At 38.7% G+C, this 23,004-nt stretch overlaps 1 protein-coding gene across 2 annotated transcripts in view; it reads left to right on the top strand.

Moving 5' to 3' along the window:
* Positions 1-22,680, top strand: part of GMPS (guanine monophosphate synthase) — a 72,899-nt gene extending 50,219 nt beyond the window's left edge. For both annotated transcript variants that reach the window (XM_023223360.2, XM_023223359.2), the window contains 8 exons: positions 678-851; positions 4,461-4,566; positions 7,658-7,773; positions 10,608-10,733; positions 15,404-15,519; positions 19,202-19,332; positions 20,636-20,808; positions 21,900-22,680. In XM_023223360.2, coding sequence (XP_023079128.1) covers positions 678-851; positions 4,461-4,566; positions 7,658-7,773; positions 10,608-10,733; positions 15,404-15,519; positions 19,202-19,332; positions 20,636-20,808; positions 21,900-22,001 — 1,044 coding nt within the window. In that variant the 3' untranslated portion in view covers positions 22,002-22,680. The remainder of the gene's footprint in view (positions 1-677; positions 852-4,460; positions 4,567-7,657; positions 7,774-10,607; positions 10,734-15,403; positions 15,520-19,201; positions 19,333-20,635; positions 20,809-21,899) is intronic.
* Positions 22,681-23,004: the final 324 nt, after the last annotated feature.

Below are 23,004 nucleotides of genomic sequence, written 5' to 3'. Positions count from 1 at the left end.
CTGCCTCAGCCTCCCGAGTAGCTGGGATTACAGGCATGCACCACTATGCTCAGCTATTTTTTTTTTTTTTTTGAGATGGAATCTTGCTCTGCCTCCCAGGCTGGAGTGCAGTGGCGCAATCTCGGTTCACTGCAAATTTCGCCTCCAGGGTTCAAGTGATTCTCCTGCCTCAACCTCCTGAGTAGCTGAGATTATAGGCATGTGCCACCACGCCTGGCTAATTTTTGTATTTTTAGTAGAGACGGGGTTTCACCATGTTGGTCAGGCTGGTCTCAAACTCCTGACCTCATGATCTGCCTGCCTTGTCCTCCCAAAGTGCTGGGATTACAGGCGTGAGCCACCATGCCCACCACACTAAATAATTTTGTGTATTTAGTAGAGATGGGGTTTCATCATGTTGGCCAGGCTGTTCTCGAACTCCTGGCCTCAAGTGATGCGCTCCACTCAGCCTCCCAAAGTGCTGGGATTACAGGCATGAGCCACTGTGCTTGGCCTCACGTACCTTTTTGAATCATGTTAAAGGACACGTTCATAAAGGAGTTTATTTTGGGGGTTGGTGGATTTTATTTTCTGGTCAATATTTCTAAAGGACTCTAGGAGATTTAGCTGAAAGTATAAACTTTTGCTTTTACAAAATTTTTTCTCTTACAAGGCTGTTTTACTCCTGTTGATTATAGATTGCCAATGAAGTAATTGGAGAAATGAACTTGAAACCAGAGGAGGTTTTCCTTGCCCAAGGTACTTTACGGCCTGATCTAATTGAAAGTGCATCCCTTGTTGCAAGTGGCAAAGCTGAACTCATCAAAACCCATCACAATGACACAGAGCTCATCAGAAAGTTGAGAGAGGAGGTAAAAGTTTATGAGAACTTTTTCATACAGTAGATACATGGAAAGTCTCCCTTTCTTCCCTCCTAATATTTACAGAGTTGCACAGCCATCACCACATCTAATTTTAGAACATTTTCATTACCCTAAAAAGGAACCTTATACCCATTAGCAGTCACTCCTCGTTCTACCTGTTGTCATTGTCATCCTGCCCCCACTCCCCAGCTCTTCCTTTCTTGCCAGCCCTAGGCAATTACCAACCAATAATTTATTTTCTGTCTCTCTAGATTTGCTTATTTTGGACATTTTATATAAATGGAATTGTACAATATGTGGTCTTTTTTTTTTTTTTTTTTGAGACGGAGTCTCACCCTGTTACCCAGGCTGGAGTGCAGTGGCGCGATCTGGGCTCACTGCAAGCTCTGCCTCCTGGTTTCACGCCATTCTTCTGCCTCAGCCTTCCGAGTAGCTGGGACTACAGGCACCCGCCGCCACGCTCGACTAATTTTTTTGTATTTTTAGTACAGGCGGGGTGTCACTGTGTTAGTCATGATGGTCTTGATCTCCTGACCTCATGATCTGCCCGCCTCGGCCTCCCAAAGTGCTGGAATTACAGGCGTGACCCACCGCACCCAGCCAATATGTGATCTTTTATGACTGGCTTCTTTTACTTACCGTAATGTTTTCAAGGTTCATCCATGTTGCTGAATGTATCAGAACTTTATTCCTATTTATTGCCAGATAATATTCCATCTTATGGGTATAATGCATTGTATTTATCCATTGATCAGTTGATAGGCTTTTGGGTTATTTCCACTTTTTGGCTGTTGTAAGTAATGCTGCTATGAATATTGGTCATAAGTTTTTGTGGATATGTGTTTTTATTTCTTTTGGTATATGCCTGGGAGTAGAATTGTTAGGTCTTAAGGTTTAACATTTTGATTAATTGCCAAACTATTATTTGAAATGACGATACAATTTTACATGCCCACTAGCAATGTATGAGATTCCAATTTTTCCACATCCTCACCAAGACTTGTTGTTATCTCTTTTCTTATTGTAAAAAACACAAAATCACATAACATAAAGTTTACCATCTTAACCCTGTTTTTTTTTTTTTTTTCCCCAAGACAGAGTCTCACTCTATTGCCCAGGCTGGAGAGCAGTCATGTGACCTTGGCTCACAGCAACCTCTGCCTCCTGGTTCAAGCAATTCTCCTGCCTCATCCTCCCAAGTAGCTGGGATTACAGGCATGCGCCACCAGGCCTGGCTAATTTTGTATTTTTAGTAGAGATGGGGTTTCACTGTGTTGGCCAGGCTGGTCTTGAACTCCTGGCCTCAGGTGATCCACCCGCCTCTGCCTCCCAAAGTACTGGAATTACAGGTGCGAGCCACAGCGTTCAGCCTCATCTTAACTATTTTAAAGTATAAAGTTCAGTAGTGTTAGGTGTATTCACATTGTTGTAAAACAGATCTTCAGAACTTTTCATCTTGCAAAACAAACTCTATACCGTTGAAAAACAACTCTCCCTTTTTTCTGGCCCCCACCCTCTGGTAACCACCATTCTGCTTTCTGTTTCTATGTTTCACTACTTTAAATACCTTATATAGGTGGAATCATACAGTATTGCATTTTTGTGACTTGCTTATTTCACTTAGCATAATGTCCTTAAGGTTCATTCATGTTGTAGCAGGTGATAGAATTTCCTTCTTTTTTAAGACTGAATAATGGGCCATGCACAGTGGCTCATGCCTAGTGCTTTGGGAGGCTGAGGCGGGTGGATCAGCTGAGGTCAGGAGTTCGAGACCAGCTGGTCAACACAGTGAAACCCTGTCTTTACTAAGAATGCAAAAATTAGCCAGGCGTGGTGGTGAGCATCTGTAATGCCAGCTACTTGGGAGGCTGAGGCAGGAGAATCGCTTGAACCCTGGAGGCGGAGGTTGCAATGAGCCAAGATTGCCATTGCACTCTAGCCTGGGCATTAAGAGTGAAACTCCATCTCAAAATCAAAAAACAGACTGAGTAATATACTACTATAGCTATATACCACGTTTTGCTTATCCATTTTTGTTTATCTTTTGGATATATGCCCAGAATTGGGATTGCTGTATCATATGGTAGTTCTGTTTTTAATTTTTTTGAGGAACCTGTTGTCCATAGCAGTTGCACCATTTTACAATCCAACCAAAAGTACATAAGGACTCCAGTTTTTCCAAATGTGCTTACAATTTGTTATTTTCTATTTTTTTATGGATGTGTTATCTGACTTTAAAAAATTTTAGTCATCTGGCCCAGTACAGTGGCTCACATCTGTGATCCCAGCACTTTGGGAGGCCAAGGCAGATGGATCACTTGAAGCCAGGAATTCAAGACCAGTCTGGCCAACATGGTGAAACCTTGTCTCTACTAAAAATACAAAAAAATTAGCCAGGTTTGGTGGTGCATGCCTCTGTAGTTCCAGCTACTCTGGAGGCTGAGGCAGGAGAATTGCTTGAACCTGGGAGGCAGAGGTTGCAGTGAGCCGAGATTGTGCCACTGCACTTCCACCTGAGCAACGGAGTGAGACTCCGTCTTAAAAAAAAGTAAATAAAAATGTTAGTCATCCTAGTGTATATGAAGTGGTGTTTTGATTTGCATTTCCCTGATAGCTAATGATGTTGAACATTTTTTCATGTTCTTGCTTATTGGCCATTTGTGTATCTTGGAGAAATGTCTATTCATATCCTTTGCTCCCTTTTTTTAAAAAAAATTTTAAGTTCAAGGGTATAAGTCTAGTTACATAGGTAACTGTAACTTGTTATATAGGTAAACTTGTATCATAGGGGTTTGTTATACAGATTATTTCATCACCCAGGTATTAAGCCTAGTACCCATTAGCTTTGCTTATTTTTTAATTGACTTATTTATCTTTTTATTATTGAGTTGTAAATGTTCTTTATATATTCTGGTTACAAATCTTTTATCAGATATATGATTTGCAAATTTTTTCTCTAATTTTGGAACACTAGTATATTTTCTTTTTTTTTTTTTTGAGACGGAGTCTCGCTCTGTCGCCCAGGCTGGAGTGCAGTGGCCGGATCTCAGCTCACTGCAAGCTCCGTCTCCTGGTTTCACGCCATTCTCCTGCCTCAGCCTCCCAAGTAGCTGGGACCACAGGCGCCCGCCACCTCACCCGGCTAGTTTTTTGTATTTTTTAGTAGAGACGGGGTTTCACCGTGTTAGCCAGGATGGTCTCGATCTCCCGACCTTGTGATCTGCCCGTCTCGGCCTCCCAAAGTGCTAGGATTACAGGCTTGAGCCACCGCGCCCGGCCGGAACACTAGTATATTTTCTAATTGCTTTGTGTTCTAATGAGAACTAGATCAGAGATGATGGATTGGTTTACCCTGATTTACTTATATTTAAAAAGTTTATGTTTAAAATGTGCTTCAAAGAGAAATAATAGCACTAAAATATTCATCTAATTCCTTATAGGCATTTAGGAGTAAATACTTTAAAAGATGCATTTTTAATAATAATCTGTTAGTGTTAAGAGAAATGGTAACAGGAAAAGCCAATAATTTATTACCCTTTGTTTGTCATGTCATCTTGGTTACTAATATGTGTTGGTTGGCTTCTTTCCTCCCTGTAGGGAAAAGTAATAGAACCTCTGAAAGATTTTCATAAAGATGAAGTGAGAATTTTGGGCAGAGAACTTGGACTTCCAGAAGAGTTAGTTTCCAGGCATCCATTTCCAGGTAAAAATTAGAATTGAATTTTGTTTGATTCATCTTTTTTTTTTTTTTTTTGAGACGGAGTCTCACTCTGTCGCCCAGGATGGAGTGCAGTGGCGTGATCTCGGCTCACTGCAAGCTCCGCCTCCCGGGTTCACGCCATTCTCCTGCGTCAGCCTCCCAAGTAGCTGGAACTACAGGTGCCCACCACCACGCCTGGCTAATTTTTTTTTGTATTTTAGTAGAGACGGGGTTTCACTGTGTTAGCCAGGATGGTCTCGATCTCCTGACCTCGTGATCTGCCCACCTCGGCCTCCCAAAGTGCTGGGATTACAGGCGTGAGCCACTGTGCCCGGCCTGATTCATCTTTAGACCTTCACGTTGAAGAAAAATCAATTCAGGCAATTCTGAAATAATCTGTCATCTCAGGGAATATGTAACATGAGAGAAAGGAAAGGATGGTTAGGGAATAATTGAAATCTTTTGAGTATCTACTGTATTTACTTCATTTTATTAAATACTCATTTTCCATTGTCTTTGCATTTCAGTGTTACATTATCCTTGGGAGTCTGGCATCTGATGTTGCCATCAGATGAGAAAACCAAGACATAAAGATATTTTAATAACATTGCCACACAGTCCTAGTAGTAGAGCTGGGATTTGTTATATTCTTTGTACCATACCATAGTCCTTTCCATGGAAGATGTGAGGATTTAAACTTAGCTCTTTAAAATCCTTGTCCTATGTCTGACTTGTTTGAATGGATGAACCACTTCTTCTTGGCACAATGTAACTGATTCCTGAACAAATAATACTCCATTTGCTGTCGTATAGAAAAAAATTAGAGGTGATACTTGTTTAAAGTTAGGACTGCAAGTCTTAACCTGTTTTTGTTACTATTTCTTGAGAGGTTGGGCAAGTCTGTACCTCAGGTTCTAGCTCACTGTAATAGTGATTAGGGGATGATTTGGGAGAATGACCTCATTGAATTGAAAATCAGAATACAGAATAATAGCTAACATTTCTTGGGTACTCTGTATGTGCTAGGTACTCTGCTAAATACTTTTTATTGTCTTATTTAATCTTCACAATGGAAACTAGTATTATCCTGTTTTACAGATGAAGAAACTTAGGGAAAGCAACTGATTTGCCAAAAGTTATGCAGATTGAAAGGAGTGGAGCCAGAATGATATCCCCAATAATTTTTAGCTCTGAGTTTATACTCTTAATGATCATCTTGGCTCCATAAACAGCTTTACAAATGTGTAACCTATGTGGTGATTAGCACTTGTTCTCAAATCTAGTAATCAGATTGAGATCTTTAGTCCCTAACCTGCATGCTGGCAAAGAATGGTCTGTGGACTGGAGTGTGGCTCATGCCTGTACCCCTGAGTCTACTAAAAATACCAAAGTTAGCCAGGTGTGGTGGCAGGCACCTGTAATTCCAGCTACTCGGGAGACTAAGGCAGGAGAATCGCTTGAACCCAGGAGGCGGAGGTTGCTGTGAGCCGAGATTATACCACGGCACTCCAACCTGGGCAACAGAGCATGACTCCATCTTGGAAAAAGAAAAAGAATGGTCTGTGAATGTAATGGAGGGAAGCCAAGTGTTCTATGTCCTTGGTCATTATTTCATCTAGACTCACTTGATGTTTTAAAATCTATTTTGTATGTTGAGTTTTCTGTTATGTAAGATTTCATTGGCAAAAATTGTTTTGCTGCTTTAAAACCTATCTTAAATATGCTGTTTATTCTAAAGGTAAAGAATGGACTAGGAAATTAATGGACATATCTGAGGTTTTGCCTACAACTAGGCATCTCAAGTGATGCCTCTTCTGTTATAGTAAAGCAGCAGAATCCAGTTTTTCATACATCAACGCACACCTTGTGTTTTTACGAACTTTTAAGTATTTGGTAAAATGGAGGTCGGGTGCAGTGACTCATGCCTGTAATTCCAGCACTTCAGGAAGCCTAGGCGGGCGGATCACTTGAGGTCAGGAGTTCCAGACCAGCCTGGCCAACGCAGTGAAACCCAATCTCTACTAAAAATACAAGAAATTAGCTGGGCATGGTGGTGCATGCCTGTACTAGGTACTACTGGTGGCTGCTAGGGGAGGGTAAGGCAGGATCGTGCCACTGCCTTTCAGCCTGGGTGATAGAATGAGAATCTGTCAAAATAAAATAAAATAGAAATACCAGTTCACACTTTTTGGTATTAAGAACTCACATTATTTATTTGATTATGTATATATTTTAACAGTATAATACCATTCCTAAAATCATATTGATAGTTGAAGCTGGATGATGAGTAAGGTGGTTAATTATACTGTCCTCTTTATGTATATGTTGGAAAATTCCCTTATTAAAAACTTTGAATAGGTTGGCACATATGTTATAAACTAAAAATATTAACTGGATAATTTTGTGATACTTAACACATGGACTGTAAAAATAGGATAGGCCAAGTGCAGTCAGTGGCTCACGCCTATAATTCCAGCATTTCCAGAAGCTGAGCTTCTGGAGTTCAAGACCAGTCTGAACAGCATAGTGAAACCCCTGTGTTTACTGGAAAAATTAGCCAGGCATGGCTGCGTGTGCTTGTAATCCCAGCTATTTAGGAGGCTGAGGTGGGAGGACTGCTTGAGCTCAGGAATTTGACGCTGCAGTGAGCAATAATTGCACCACTGCACTCCAGCCTTGGTGACAGAGCAAGACTCTATCTCTTAAAAAGAGAGATAGGAATGATAGGGAGAGAATTAAACATGTTGTCTTATTTGAGCCTCACAATGGAAACTATGATAGTATTATCCTGTGTTATAGATGAAGAAACTTAGGGACAGAGACTAACATGCTGAAAAGTTAAGCAGACTAAAAAGTGTGCATAACTTAAATGTTGCAGCATTCTAAATGTTACAACATTTTTAGAATGTTGAAGTATTCTAAAAAATGCTGAGTTGAATGGGAAACTAATAGCTACATTTGGATACTTATGATGGCAGATAGATTTTAATTTTGGAAAGTTTTTATATTTTGAAAATAGTTGCATTTTTATATTAGATTTTTATATTGGAAATATAACATTAATGTTAAATACTATTGTTACTCTTACCTTTAGGTCCTGGCCTGGCAATCAGAGTTATATGTGCTGAAGAACCTTATATTTGTAAGGACTTTCCTGAAACCAACAATATTTTGAAAATAGTAGCTGATTTTTCTGCAAGTGTTAAAAAGGTGATATTCGATACAGCTAATCATTACAAGAAATTGAATGGATTCTTATTATATACCAGCATTTATAGTGAATTTTTTAGGGTTTTATTATTTGAATATTTGGAGTAATGTAACCTTTAAATGACTGTGGAGAAAGTATTCCATGGGTATTCTTACATACACATTCTTCCTTCCAGCGAAACAAGACTGGATATCCTGAGTCTCTAAAAATGTCAAAGTATTTTAAAGCACTCTTGTATGTGTATTGCAAGAAAGTAAGGGAAATCCTTTGAGTCAGGAATTTATTGGGAGCATCATTGCAAGAAACCAAAGCTGTCTGCTCCTCTGAGGACAGCTTCTAATCCTGTGTGGTCTAGGATTTGAGTTTTAACAATTTCATTCGTGTACAGGTGTCTGAGTATGAGACTGGGTCCAAGAAGGGCCAGAGATTGGATCAGATATCTTCACACTATGCAACACTTTAGCTCCAAATTGAAGATGAATGGAAAAGTTCCCCAGTCTACTTTATTCTACAGATGTGGGGTTTTAATTTATGTAATATGCGTGGTCTGAAAATTGCAATGTAAGAATTTTAAAGTGGATCTCAGTTGATAGTGCTTATGGGAGTTAGGCAAGGAACAATGCAGATTCTCTTTAGAATATCTTCACCTAGGTCCCAAAGGATTCTCATAGATAGAATTCCAACAAATAAGAGGTTATAATAAAAAATATAAATCACATATAGAATTATGGCACCATGAATGAGAAGGGAAAAAACTGTCAGAACAAGACCCTCAGGACTTTACTGGAATTAACAAGCAATATGTAAAGTAAATAGAAATAAGCTATTGATAATAAGAATAATGTATAAGAGACTACTAAAAATAACTGGGCAGATTTGAAAATAAGTCCTGGGAATGAAAATAATAACTGAAAAACAGCTTAAAGACAGAATTAACGAGCTAAAAGAAAGTTGTTTAGAGATTATCCAGAAATTAGTACAAATCATCATAAAGAAAATATAGGTACAGAAGGTTAAGATAGAAGGATAAGGCAAGTGCTAACATATGTCCAGAAGGAAATAATAGACAAAAATGTATTAACTCCTCCACACTTGTAAAAGACATGATGGCTCAGATTCAGGAAACGTAACACATCTCAAGCAGAATACAGGGAAATCATTTGACACCTAGTAAGCATATCTTAGAGAAATTAAAGACTGCCAAAGACAGAGCAGCTGCAGAGAACAGATCAATTACCTACCCAGGAAATTATACTGAAACAGTAAAGGTAAGACTTCAAAATGCTAAGAGAAAATAATTAACTGTAGTGAACAGCTGAACTGTCTTTTAAAAACAAGGGCAAAATAAAGTTATTTTGAGATTAAATAGAATTTACTACTAATAGTCCCTTGCTTTTGAAGTATACTATTCTTGATATATAGCCCTAGAATTTAATTGGTCTGAGATGGGACCTGAGCATCCCAAGTAATTTGTGCAGTTAGGGTTGAGAACCTTTTTTTTTTTTTTGAGATGGAGTTTTGCTCTTGTTGCCCAGACTGGAGTGCAATAGCACGATCTCGGCTCGCTGCAACCTCCATCTCCCAGGTTCAAGCCATTCTCTTGCCTCAGCCTCCCGAGTAGCTGGGATTAGAGTCATGTGCCATCACGCCCGGCTACTTTTGTATTTTCAGTAGAGGTTGGGTTTCTCCATGTTGGTCAGGCTGGTCTCGAACTCCCGACCTCAGGTGATCCACCTGCCTCGGCCTCCCAAAGTTCTGGGATTACAGGCGTGAGCCACTGTGCCCGGCTGAGAACCATTGTTTTAAAGAACTGACTTGAGGAGAAGCAGCAGGATACCAGGAGAAAGTCGTGAGTACAAGAAGGAATGCTAAGCAAAGAAAATGGTAAATGAGTAAAACTGAAACAAACATGGACTGTATAAAATGATAAACATAATTATAAAATTGGGTGTAGAGTTAAAAATGATACCTACTTGTTCTTGTTCATTAGAAAATATGTAACAATGTTTAGCGGAAGTAGCATGTAAGCCACAAAGGGACTGATTTGAGTTAAGGAATTCAAAGATGCCTGTATTATTTGCCAGAAGGACAGAAGATTGATTATCTTTTAAATATCCTTGTTAACACTTAAGGGCAACTACTGCAAGAATAGAAATAGAGGATTTAACTTCAAAATCGGTAAAGAGGAAATAAATGAGCTGGGAGAAATCACTAGTTCAAAAGACAACAAAAAGGAGTAAGAGTAAAAAGTGGGATAAATAGATAATTACAGAATAAGATTGTAGAATGAAATTCAACTATACTGATAACTCATTAAAAGGACTAATATCCCTAGTTAAGACATAGACTGTCAAACTAGATTGAAAACTAAAATCTGTTTAGTATAGAATACTAGATATGAAAAGTATAGTCTGTTCCCAACAGGCATTACTAATACCTAGGGATAGGAGGAGTGAAAATTAAAGAATGGAAAAACATATACCAGGTAAATAAAGAAATGGCTAGAGCTATATTAATTTCAAACAAAACTGACTTTATGGCGAAAAGCATTAGAGATAATATTTGACTCAGATAAGGTGCATCACTTACTGGTGACAGGGTCCTAAAGCCTGAATGTATGTAAAAATAATCTGCATTTCTTATCCTAAGACTTCTTCATAGTCCTAGCCCTCAGCTGTGAATTTCTGGCATAGTGCATAGCACACACAACTCAAGGAGATACCAAATACAATCCACTGCTAAAAACCAGTAAAATATATAAGATAGTAGTAGATAATAAAAGAGTGAATACCTTATTTCTTAAAACTGAAAAAATGCCTCTGGTTTTTCTCAGCCACATACCCTATTACAGAGAGTCAAAGCCTGCACAACAGAAGAGGATCAGGAGAAGCTGATGCAAATTACCAGTCTGCATTCACTGAATGCCTTCTTGCTGCCAATTAAAACTGTAGGTGTGCAGGTGAGTTGTGTGAATTCATTCGCCAGTGATACACTTTTTTTTTTTTTTCTTGAGACGGAGTCTCACTCTGTTGCCCAGGCTGGAGTGCAGTGGCATGATCTCAGCTCATTGCAACCTCCGCCTCCTGGGTTCAAGCACTCTTTCTACTAATATTAAAATAAGGATTACTTAGAAAAATGAAATATGTAAGTATATATACCAAGTTTAGAGAAATAAGAAGGTAATTTTTTATAGAATGTGTAGGGAGTGAATAGTTACAGGAACTAAATAGGTTGAGATTTTGTAGTTATGGAACATCTATGAACTCTAACCAAAGGCAAATATTGAAAGCAACCCTTCCCTACAGGGTTGGCATGCTTATTTCTGCCATGTAGGGCAGGGATCAAGAGGTCATTTATCCTTCTAGATGTGAAATACACTGTGGTTTTAGAAGTCTTTAACTGCAGGAAGGCCTCCAGATGAATTAAGTTACACCATTTAGGTGTTGTTCTCAGCTTGTGTATTCCCTATACTAGGGAACATGTTCTGCTGGTGTTTTTTGTGTTTATTCTGCCTTTCTAGTTGTAAAAGAACATGAGATTAATATAGTTCTCAATTATAAAATGCTACTTGCAAAATGACTAATAACGTAATTTCAGACAAAACTTACTTTATGGCAAAAAGCATTAGAGATAATATTTGACTCAGATAAGGTGCATCACTTGCTGGTGACAGGGTACTAAAGCCTGAATGTATGTAAATATAATCTGCATTTCTTATCCTAAGACTTCTTCATAGTCCTAGCCCTCAGCTGTGAATTTCTGGCATAGTGCATAGCACACACAACTCAAGGAAATACCAAATACAATCCCCTGCTAAAAACCAGTAAAATACATAAGATAGTATGTTACTTTCTCCAGAGACAGGGTCTTGCCCTGTCACCCAGGCTGGAGTGCAGTGATGTGATCATGGTGTACTATAGCCCTGAATTCCTGGGCTCAAGCGACCCTCCTGTCTCAGCTTCCCAAGTAGCTGGGACTACAGGCATGCACCATCATGCCTGGCTAATTTTTAAATTTTTTTGTGGAGATAGGGTCTCACTGCGTTGCTCAGGCTGGCTTTGAAATTCTGGCCTCAAGTGATCCTTCACTTTGGCCTCCCAAAGTGTTAGGATTGGAAGCGTGAGCCACTGTGCCCAGCCTTCTTTATATGATCCTTAAATGAGTTTTTAGGGAACAAAAGTGTGGGAGGGTAGGGAAGAGGAAGGTTATTTTATTTCGAGTGTGTGGTTAAATGGAAACTAGAAGAGGTATCAGTAGTTCAACTTAAAAATGGTATAAGTGCCAGTTATTGGGTTAATGTGTTTATAATGTCCTCTTACAGTAAAATTATGTGTAGAAAGAAGTTCTACTGTTTTAGAGATTATTCATCTAAAACCTAATAAGCATTTTTTCTAAATATATGAATCTGTCAGTTTAAATTCCTTTTTGCTCTGAATACATGCAGTTCTGCTTGTAAATAAAACAAGATAAAAATTGGTTGTTGCCGGGTACAGTGGCTCATGCCTATAATCCCAGCACTTTGGGAGACCGAGGTGAGCGGATCACCTGAGGTCGGGAGTTTGAGACCAGCCTGACCAACATGGAGAAACCCCATCTCTACTAAAAATACAAAATAAGCTGGGTGTGGTGGCGCATGCCTGTAATCCCAGCTGCTCGGGAGGCTGAGGCAGGAGAATTGCTTGAAACCAGGAGGCGGAAGTTGCAGTGGGCCAAGATCACGCCATTGCACTCCAGCCTGGGCAACAACAGCAAAACTGCGTCTTAAAAAAGAAAAAATTGATTGTTATTTTTAAACTAAAATATTTTATTTCATGAAAGTGATAGAGCTAGCTATTTGGGTTAAGGAACTCTTGCCTTCTTTTTAAAGGCAAAATGTTGTAAGCTGCTTATGTTGTTTTAAAATCACTATTGAAATAACCTTACTTGGAGTTATTGATGTTTTCTTTCAGTGGTTTATGGATTATCTCATTCACATACAAATTTATTTTGAAATTTGCAATGACACTTACAGGCAGTATTACCCTAATATATAAAAATAGAATTGTGGACAGGTTATTTAATTCTTAAAAGTTTCTCAGTTTTAAGTAGATTTGTTACAGAGAACTTCCACGTCTGTATGCTAACTCATGCTACACAGGGAGTTGAGTTGAAATAGTTCCCTACTCTTCTTTTTAGAGAAATGTTACAAAAAATAGATATTTGAGGTAATTTGATGAATAAGTGATTTCTTTTTTGAAAATGAAACTTACTCAGGCTCTACTACTTTTCCCACCAAAATAAAATTTTCTTTTGTTATTGGATAACTGACTTTAGTCTCTTACCCTTTGAAGCTTAGACCCTTGCAAGCCCAGATAAAAATGATGGTTCATGGTTAGTATAAGAACGCATTTTATTTTCTAAATACCAAAGTAAACCATATTTGTAAAAAATCAAAAATACATTAAAAAAATTCTTTGTATTTCTACTCTCCAGTTAAGTTTTGTATGTGTCTTTCTAGAAACACTTTAAAAAGAAAATAGGGGATTTGGGGTACACATTATCAACTTTTTTCTTTTAACTGAGCATCACGAACTTACCTTTCTGTGCCTTTCCGAGTAGATTGTTCTTAATTGTTCCCTCATATTCTATGCATACCATCATTTATTTAACTATTCTTCTAACCAGTGGGCATTTAAACTGTTCTCAGTTTTTTATTATATAGGCATCCCATCAGTTATCCATGTATTTATGTAGGATCATTTTCTGTGTTAAATGTGCATTTTACACTTTTTTTTTTTTTGAGATGGAGTCTTGCTGTGTTGCCCAGGCTGGAGCCCAGTGGCATGATCTCAGCTCACTGCAACCTCTGCCTCCCAGGTTCAAGCGATTCTCCTGTCTAAGCCTCCTGAGTAGCTGGGGTTACAGGCACACACTGCCATGCCTGGATAATTTTTTGTATTTTAGTAGAGACGGGGTTTCACCATGTTGCCTAGGCTGGTCTCGAACTCCTGAGCTCAGGCAATCCACCCGCTTTGGCCTCCCAAAGTGCTAGGATTACAGGCATGAGCCACCGCACCCGGCCCATTTTACACTTTTATAGATGCTATCACATTAGCGTTCACATACGTTGAATTTTCACGTTCTTGGTACCTGCCACTCTGGTACTTCTCTAATCTGTTACTTTTTAAAATGCTTTTCATAAAAAAAGCAAATTACTTGGATTAAACAGGACACAGGAAAAGAGAATAAATTATAATCAGTTTATTTTTATTTATTTTAAAATTAGCTTTTAAGCTGATACTTAAACACATTGATAAGTAAATGTTTATGAATTGTTTTTGTCTCCCACTTAAGAATTCTTTATCCACTCAGAACACATGGGCAGATGTTGTTTGCCAAATGACAATTTTTCATAATTTTATTTATTTGTTTTTGAAATGGGGTCTTTGTTGCCCAGGCTAGAGTACAGTGGTATGATCACTGCTCACTATAGCCTCGACCTCCTTGGGCTCAGGTGATCCTCCCACCTCAGCTTCCTGAGTAGCGGGAACTACAGGTACATGCCACCACACTGCCCAGCTAATTTTTGTATATTTTGTAGAGACAGGGTGTTGCCATGTTGTCTAGGCTGATCTCAAACTTCTGGGCTCCACTGACCCACCCACCTCGCCCTCCCAAAGTGCTAGAATTATAGGTATGAGCTTCTGTACCTGTACCTGGCCTTGTCTGCCAAATTATCCACAGTTAGCAGGTAATGGGAATGTTGAATAAATTCTTTTTTTTTTTTTTTTTTTGAGACAGAGTTTCGCTGTCACCCAGGCTGAAGTGCAGTGACATGATCTCTCAACTCACTGCAACCTCCGCCTCCCAGGATCAAGCGATTATCCTGCCTCAGCCTCCCAAGTAGCTGGGACTACAGGTTCATGCCACCGTGCCCAGCTAATTTTTATATTTTTAGTAGAGACGGGGTTTCATCATGTTGGCCAGGCTGGTCTTGAACTCCTGACCTCAGGTGATCTGCCCACCTCGGCTTCCCAAAGTGCTGGGATTACAGGCATGAGCCACTATGCTCAGCCTAAAAAAAATTCTTGATATTACCATGATACCTTATGTATGTCTTAACTGATTCAGGTAGGATTTAATATGGGATTTTAATTTGGAATTTATTCATACCATAAAAGAACCATCTAGTTTATACTTTCATTCAGATTTCAAAAAAAACTATTATAGTATCACCATGCATAAGATATTTTTCAATGCATCTTTTCTTTTTTTAAAAAAAAAACAGTGTTGGCCGGGCGCGGTGGCTCAAGCCTGTAATCCCAGCACTTTGGGAGGCCGAGATGGGCGGATCACGAGGTCAGGAGATCGAGACCATCCTGGCTAACACGGTGAAACCCCGTCTCTACTAAAAAATACAAAAAACTAGCCGGGCGATGTGGCAGCTGCCTGTAGTCCCAGCTAGTCGGGAGGCTGAGGCAGGAGAATGGCGTAAACCTGGGAGGCGGAGCTTGCAGTGAGCTGAGATCCGGCCACTGCACTCCAGCCTGGATGGCAGAGCGAGACTCCGTCTCCAAAAAAAAAAAAAAACAGCGTTGTCAAGTTAAACTTTTGACTGTTAAAAATTATTGATTATCTTTTTATTTTCAGGGTGACTGTCGTTCCTACAGTTATGTGTGTGGAATCTCCAGTAAAGATGAACCTGACTGGGAATCACTTATTTTTCTGGCTAGGCTTATACCTCGCATGTGTCACAACGTTAACAGGTGTGTTTCACAGGAGCTAGGGTGGGGGCATGTGTAATGGAAGGATGTGCTTCTTAAGGGCTTTCCATTAATGAAAGACCAAAAGGCTCAAATGTAGATATAGGTAGGTCATGTAGATAAGAGTAAATGGCTGTGTTTGCAATTCAAATATGCACATAGGTCACAGTTAAGTAGATATGTAATATTATCTTGTGTTTTGACTCTTTATCACAGTGTAATCATCTGTTAAAAATTATTTAAGGAGAAGGATTTTTTATTTTAGTGTAAAATATTAAAGGCAGCTGTAAAACATATCTTCTAAATTAGTGGCTTATATTAGCTATTGGTTTTATGGTGACATGTTTTATTCCAGAAGGATTGAAAAAAAGTATGTCCAGGTTACAGAATTACAAATAAAGTAACACACACACACACACCCCCAACCCTACAAAACAACCAACCACCCGCCCCGCAAACAAAAATGGAGACTTGGTTAATTTAGTAGTAACCCCAAGGAAAAAAAGCGAAGAAATGGGCATGTGCCAGATAGCATAAAAATAGTTACATTTATATATAATTTACATTTTAGATTAATTTTCCTTTAATTTGCATACTAATTTCTTACATTGGATATATCAGCAGCTGATTTATAATCTATTTCTAATACTCAATTTCATCTTATCATATAGAGTTTAAAAATTCACTTATTTTGTACTAGGGAATAAATATTCTTATTTCACAGTTATTCTCTCTCTTCAATTTTCTTCATGGGTGTTAGGCAGACCAAAAAGAATTACTTGAGATTTCATTTTGCTCAAATTGCTGCAGAAATCAGAAGCTTACCTTTTAATGTTAACCTAGCAGAGTCTGTATAGTTAGAGATAAGGAGTTACAGGGAAGCCGTATTTTTACTGATGGGTACATGCTCATTCAAAAGCTTACTCAAATGAACTGAAGACCCCCAAATACAGAAGCATCTTTCATATGCTGAAAAATAGAATTATTAATATCTTCAATAATGGGGGCCAGGCATAGTGGATCACTTGAGCTTAGGAGTTTGAAAACAGCCTGGACAACATGGTGAAACTCCATCTCTACAAAAAATACAAAAATTAGCCAGGCATGGTGGTGTGTGCCTGTAGTCCCAGCTACTTGGGAGTCTGAGGTGGGAGGATCGCGTGAGCCTGGGAGGTTGCCTTGAGCCAAAATCGTGCCACTGCAATCCAGCCTGGGCAACAGAGTGAAACCCTTTCTCAAAAACAAAACGAAACAAACAAAAAAACTTCAATAATGATAAATTTTTAATTGCCTATTTTGAGTGGACATAATTGTCTTAGTTAGAACAGTGGCTCATAATTTGCCTTCTGTAGAATGCTATATAAACTTTATATATCACAGAGAGAATTTCCCTAAATTGAACTGCACGCTTTTACTGTGTAATTAGTGTATTTCTTCATTCACAGCATTCTTACAGTTTTATCTCTTCTTTTTCTTTTGCCGAAGGGCACACATCCTTGTTTAAACTTTTATGTTTATATTCTAGTTTCTCTCTCTTTTCCCTATTTGTCTCTTCTTCCTTCCTCCCTTCTCAAAAAAGAAAAAAAAATAAAAAGCCTAACAATCAGCAAACAAAAAACTAGATTTTCCCAGCAAGCTCTTAAAAGAATCTTGGTGAACTTGGCCGGGCACGGTGGCTCACGCATGCCTGTGATCTCAGCACTTTGGGAGGCTGAGGCGGGAGGATCACGAGGTCAGGAAATCGAGACCATCCTGGCTAACACAGTGAAACCCCGTCTCTACTAAAAATAAAAAAAATTAGCTGGGCATGGTGGTGGGCACCTGTAGTCCCAGCTACTTGGGAGTCTGAGGCAGGAGAATGGCGTGAACTCAGGAGGCAGAGCTTGCAGTGAGCCGAGATCGCACTACTGCACTCCAGCCTGGGCGACAGAGCGAGACTCTGTCTCAAACAAAAAGAGAATCTTGGTGAACTTTAGATTTCTTTGCCGGGGTCTTTTTGGTGAATTGGAGTTTTAAAACATTCTTCCATGTTTGCCAGTTTTTTTCCTAATTTGGATGAGGGAATCTCTGTACAGGGAGGGACTGTTCCAGTTTTACTGTCATATGTAGTGTGGGTAAATACCTGTCCTAGTACACTCTAGTGATTTTGTATGTAAGAAATGAGAAGGTGAAAAAAGCAGATTCATGGCATTCTCTTAACCTTCTCCTCTAAAGATCTTTTATGAGCTTTAGGAACTATATTGTTTAGAAAAGGTGTAACTTACTGTCTATGCTTGGGATGAAAACCTGCTTCTGTTGTAGTATGTTTGGAAGGAGACAATAAAGTAGTTGGTGGTGTCAGTGGTTTTGTGCTAATATGGTTTTCTTTTGTGTATTTTACCTAAGTACATATTAAGAAAAAAAGAAAAAACATTAAACTTTACCATGATAGTTGCCAGGGAGATTTATTTTCTTTGCTAAAAACATGACTGATGAAAAGTGACAATTGTCTAACTGGCTGGAGTAGGGAGAACTAGCTAAGTGGCACTCATATCTCTACCGTGATTCCCTCTTGTTTTCTGGGTGAAGATTGTGAAACAGATCCCTTCAAACCAATGGCCAGCTACACTTCAAGTTGTTAAAATTGTCTGATTCTGATTTCCTCAAGTTATGTTCCAAACTGTACTCTCATTGACTCTCATTAACATGAAGATATTTGTGGTGTATCTTCATGTCTTTCAAACAGACATTTATATAAAGCAGTAATGAATTGGTTTTTTTGGAAGGAAGTAGTAGGATACTAAGTCCTATTTCAATGGCCCTTTTAATGAAGTGCAAATGAGAATCTCTCTAGGATCATTGTTTCTCAAGTAGAGAAAAAAAGATGATTTTACTGATTTTGGGAAATTCACTGTAATTTCCTCTTGGAGATTTCCAGTGCATGTTAGCATAGTTTCTGAAGTCTTATCATAAAGACACCTATTTTTAAATTTTAACTATGTGTATTTGTTTCCTAGGACTACCCATAACAAATTACCACAAACTGGGAGGCTTAAAACAGCAGACATTTATTCTCTCACAGTTTAGGAGGCCAGAAGTCTGAATTCAGTGTTGGCAAGGTCATATTCTCTCTGAAGACTCTAGTGGAGGATCCTTCCTCGCTTCTTCCTACTATCGGATGGTTGCTGACAATGCTTGGCTTGTGGCAGCATAATCCAGTCAGTCTTTGTGTTCACATGACCCTCATTCCCCTATGTGTGTCTGTGTATCCAAATTTTCCGTTACTTGAAAGGATACCAGTCATTGGATTAGAGCCTATCCTAATCCAGTATTAACTTGATTACATTTGCAGAGACCCTTTTTCTCCCCAGAGATTCTGGGTGGACATGAAGTTTTGGGGATACTCTTTGACCCAGTACATTAAGTGAAAAGAGAGTCGTAATAATCACTTATATCTTTGCACATTCTGAGATACAGAATGTTCCAGAGAACACACTTTGAGGAAAGCACATAGAACACAGACCTTCCTATAATCTTACATGTTGTCCTATCCATTTGGGGAGTTGAAGTGGGCAGGAGAAGGGCCTAAAACTAAGTGGGAAATGGAAAGAATGTTACTGTTCTAAGTGCCTTGCTTCTCATACTGAAATGTAATTTCTACATTTAAAATGTAATTGCTCTATTATTTTTACCTCTTTGTTTCCAGAGTTGTTTATATATTTGGCCCACCAGTTAAAGAACCTCCTACAGATGTTACTCCCACTTTCTTGACAACAGGGGTGCTCAGTACTTTACGCCAAGCAGATTTTGAGGCCCATAACATTCTGAGGGAGTCTGGTAAGTTGCTCATGTTTTTGATCACTACCCTCTGAAACTAGTTTTTGGAAGCTTGACATTAAGAGTAGGAGGATGTAGCTTTTGCTTTTTAGATGCTTTTGTTTTTATTATTTAAATCTTTGAATGTTCTATGATGCTACTTCTTTTTTTTTTTTTTTTTTTTTGAGACAGGGTCTGTCTTGCTCTGTCACCTAGGCTGAAGTGCAGTGGCACAATCTTGGTTCACTTCAGCCTCTGCCTCCTGTTACAAGTGATTCTCCTGCCTCAGTCTCCTGAGTAGCTGGGATTACAGGCACCCGCTACCACACCTGACTATTTTTTTGTAGTTTTAGTAGAGATGGGGGTTTTGCCGTTTTGGCCAGGCTGATCTCAAACTCCTGACCTCAGGTGATCAGGTCAGGAGTCAGGTCAGGCCAGCCTTGGCCTCCCAGAGTGTTGGGATTACAGGTGTGAGCCACCGCACCTAGCCTATAATGTTGCTTCTAAATAAAATATATTCACCTTTGTGGCAATTTGTGGGTATGCACAGAGCAGCAGAAAATTTGAATTTCCAGACTTAGATGTTCCCAGCTGAGTTTGAACAAGGTGACACTATGCCTTCTTGTTTCAGCTCTCATAATGTGAACAAGTCTTTTTCATGGTCTCCTTGATGAAATATCTTTTGCATTTTTATGCTTTTTGTTGGTGATTTTGCTGTTTAAAATGGATCTCAAGTATAGTGTTGAAGTGCTGTCTGGGTTCCTAAGCAGAGGAATGCTGTGATGTACCTTACAGAGAAAATCTGTGTGTTAGATAAACTTCATTCAGGCATGAGTTAAACAGCTGTTGATTTTGAGTTCAGTGTTAATGAATCTATAATAAATATTAAATACAGTGTCTTAAATCAGAAACACACATAAAACAAGGTTATATATTAATCAGTTGATGAAAATATTGCAACCAGAGGCTTGCAGGGACCTAACCCTCCATATCCCCTGGGAGAAATGGTTCAGTATTCACTAATTCATTGTTTGCAGTGTAGAATATAACTATACTGCTAATTATAATAGAGAATAATGAGAATGGACTCTTTCTCTCTATAGCACATCAGTGAAACATCACTGATGTGATCAAATTCTGTTTTTTGCATTTATGGTTGAGTCCAATTAAAATGCTCTGCGAGTAGCTGGAATCAATGCATGATGACAGTCTTAAGTATGCTGTGTGTGTATATGTGATTTCAGATATTGTCTGGGAGGATTTAATTGAACTGAGAGTGCTTTTCTATGGTGCGGTGATTGGTTCTACATGTACCTTTCTCTAGGGTATGCTGGGAAAATCAGCCAGATGCCAGTAATTTTGACACCATTACATTTTGATCGGGACCCACTTCAAAAGCAGCCTTCATGCCAGAGATCTGTGGTTATTCGAACCTTTATTACTAGTGACTTCATGACTGGTATACCTGCAACACCTGGCAATGAGATCCCTGTAGAGGTAATTTATATATTTTTTTCTAATGCATGTTCTCAGTACCTCTTACATTTTATAATACAGTAAATAGAATAGAATAGGCTATGCCAGTGCTGTATTTCTGATGTTGGTTTTCTGTTCATAAGATAGGCCTTTTTTTTTTTTTTTTTAATTTTCACATATTTGATTAATACACTGGGGCAGAAAAAGGCCTTAAGTTATAAATGCTCTCCAAATGTCTGATTACTATATAAACAGTAATCAATTATAATAATTTTATCTAATCCTGCCAGTTTCTACTTTACAAATAGTGTTGAAATACTATAATAAAGAAGAAAACTCTAGGAGTGAAGAAGAGTTTGTTAGAAATAAGGATGCAATTTGATAGCTTTAGGGCCAGACACCCAAGAATTGCCTAAATGTTCTCCCTACTACCAATTCCAACTCAATGTTTGATCCTTCTTTGTTTTCACCAGAACATTCCAAAGGAGCTACTTGCATAATAGCAAATGAAAATCAAAGTGAGACTCTATCAGTTGGGCCACTGCCTCCAGTGCACTAACACGAGGCTGTGGTTGTAGCTAGGTAGATGGGTTGGGGAATGTGGCTTTGTTAGTTTTCTCTGAGACTCAAATTTGCCAAATTTGACAAGTGAGCAGGCTGTCCTCTCCTCCTGTATACTTGATAGTGATTATTACAGTGTACTCTGTGCCACCTTAGAGTTGTATGTTTAAGCTGCAGATAATTTGCAGAGCATTGGCTGAAACACATAAAGTCACATGCCTGGATGCCACAGCTATGTCAAATCACTGTATGTTCTTAAGCATTTGTTGTGGCTCAGTCACAAACACAAATTGCAGACTAGCACCTGTTTGTGGATCACACTTTGAGTAGTACTGAGTTAAAGTCACTAATATTTTAAACCTTAGTAACTTAAACCTATCCCTGCAGAGGGGAATAGGTTCATTCTATAAGATTAATCGGAAACCATCCCATATACATGGAGGACAATAGTGAAAATAGTCAACTTTTAATTTTAAATTAGAAATGTAAGCCCTCTAGGACTGCTGGACATGCAGTGGATGCTGACTTTTCTCTGTAATTTTTTTTAATAGGTGGTATTAAAGATGGTCACTGAGATTAAGAAGATTCCTGGTATTTCTCGAATTATGTATGACTTAACATCAAAGCCCCCAGGAACTACTGAGTGGGAGTAATAAACTTCTTGTTCTATTAAAGTACCGTGTGCAGTTTAAATTGATTAGAAATCATTCCCATTATTGACATGCAGTACTGTGAAAAGAGTTACTGGAGCAGCTACATCACATCTGAGTTCTCCACAGCAAAAATCTACGGCTTAAAAGCTGAGTTGGGGATAACCAAAAGGGACTGAAGAGTTTGTACGGGTAAATAATCAAGGCACCATTGCCTACACTCAGACAGATTTGATACTGCTTTTGCCTTTGCCTCACTTATTCTTTATGTATAAATTCACTGTTGCTATTGATGTCTCTGTGAAGATGTATGAAGGTGGGTGAGTTTGGGGGTAGTTATGGGCTTCTGTCTCTTTGCCAGTTTCTAAGAACTGTTAGAAACACCCATTATTTACCAGTGTTACGTACTATGTATATATACTTTTTGGAGAATCAGTTTTCTTATAAGTAATCTTATTTCTCCAAAGGGTGAAAAAGAGATGAACATATCAGATAAAGGTATAGGTGGGCTATTCCAGCCACTTTTGAAGGACACTGAGGGTATAAAATGTAAGCTACCATAAAATGGAAAAGCACCAGGAATTTGTTGATGTACTTTTGAATTTTATTTCACAGCCTTGGGAGGAAGAAACTGTGAGTAGTCTCAGATGTCTATGAATGATCTTAAAATGTTTTCAAACCATGTTTCACATAGATGCCATGTTATTCAATGTCAGCTTGTTCATTAGTAAGGAGCTTTATCCTCCTAGCCTTATATTACCAGCGCCCCACAGCCTTGCATAGAATGTTTCTGTTACCTCCCTAGAAGAAACTGGCTCAGTGACATTTCTGGTATAGTGCAAATAGAGGTCAAGAGGAGCATTTTCATCTCTTCTTTTGCTGGTCCGAGAAACAGCTCTGAGATCCCAGAAACCATGATGCATACCTACAGCTTACAAATGGGAGAGCAAAAATGTTTATATCTTCTAGTAAACAGTTGTAAAATGAGCTCTTAGATCTAATCTAT

Source organism: Piliocolobus tephrosceles, chromosome 2, assembly GCF_002776525.5.
Source record: "Piliocolobus tephrosceles isolate RC106 chromosome 2, ASM277652v3, whole genome shotgun sequence".
Lineage (NCBI taxonomy): Eukaryota > Metazoa > Chordata > Mammalia > Primates > Cercopithecidae > Piliocolobus > Piliocolobus tephrosceles.
This window is presented reverse-complemented; position numbering and strand designations above follow the sequence as displayed.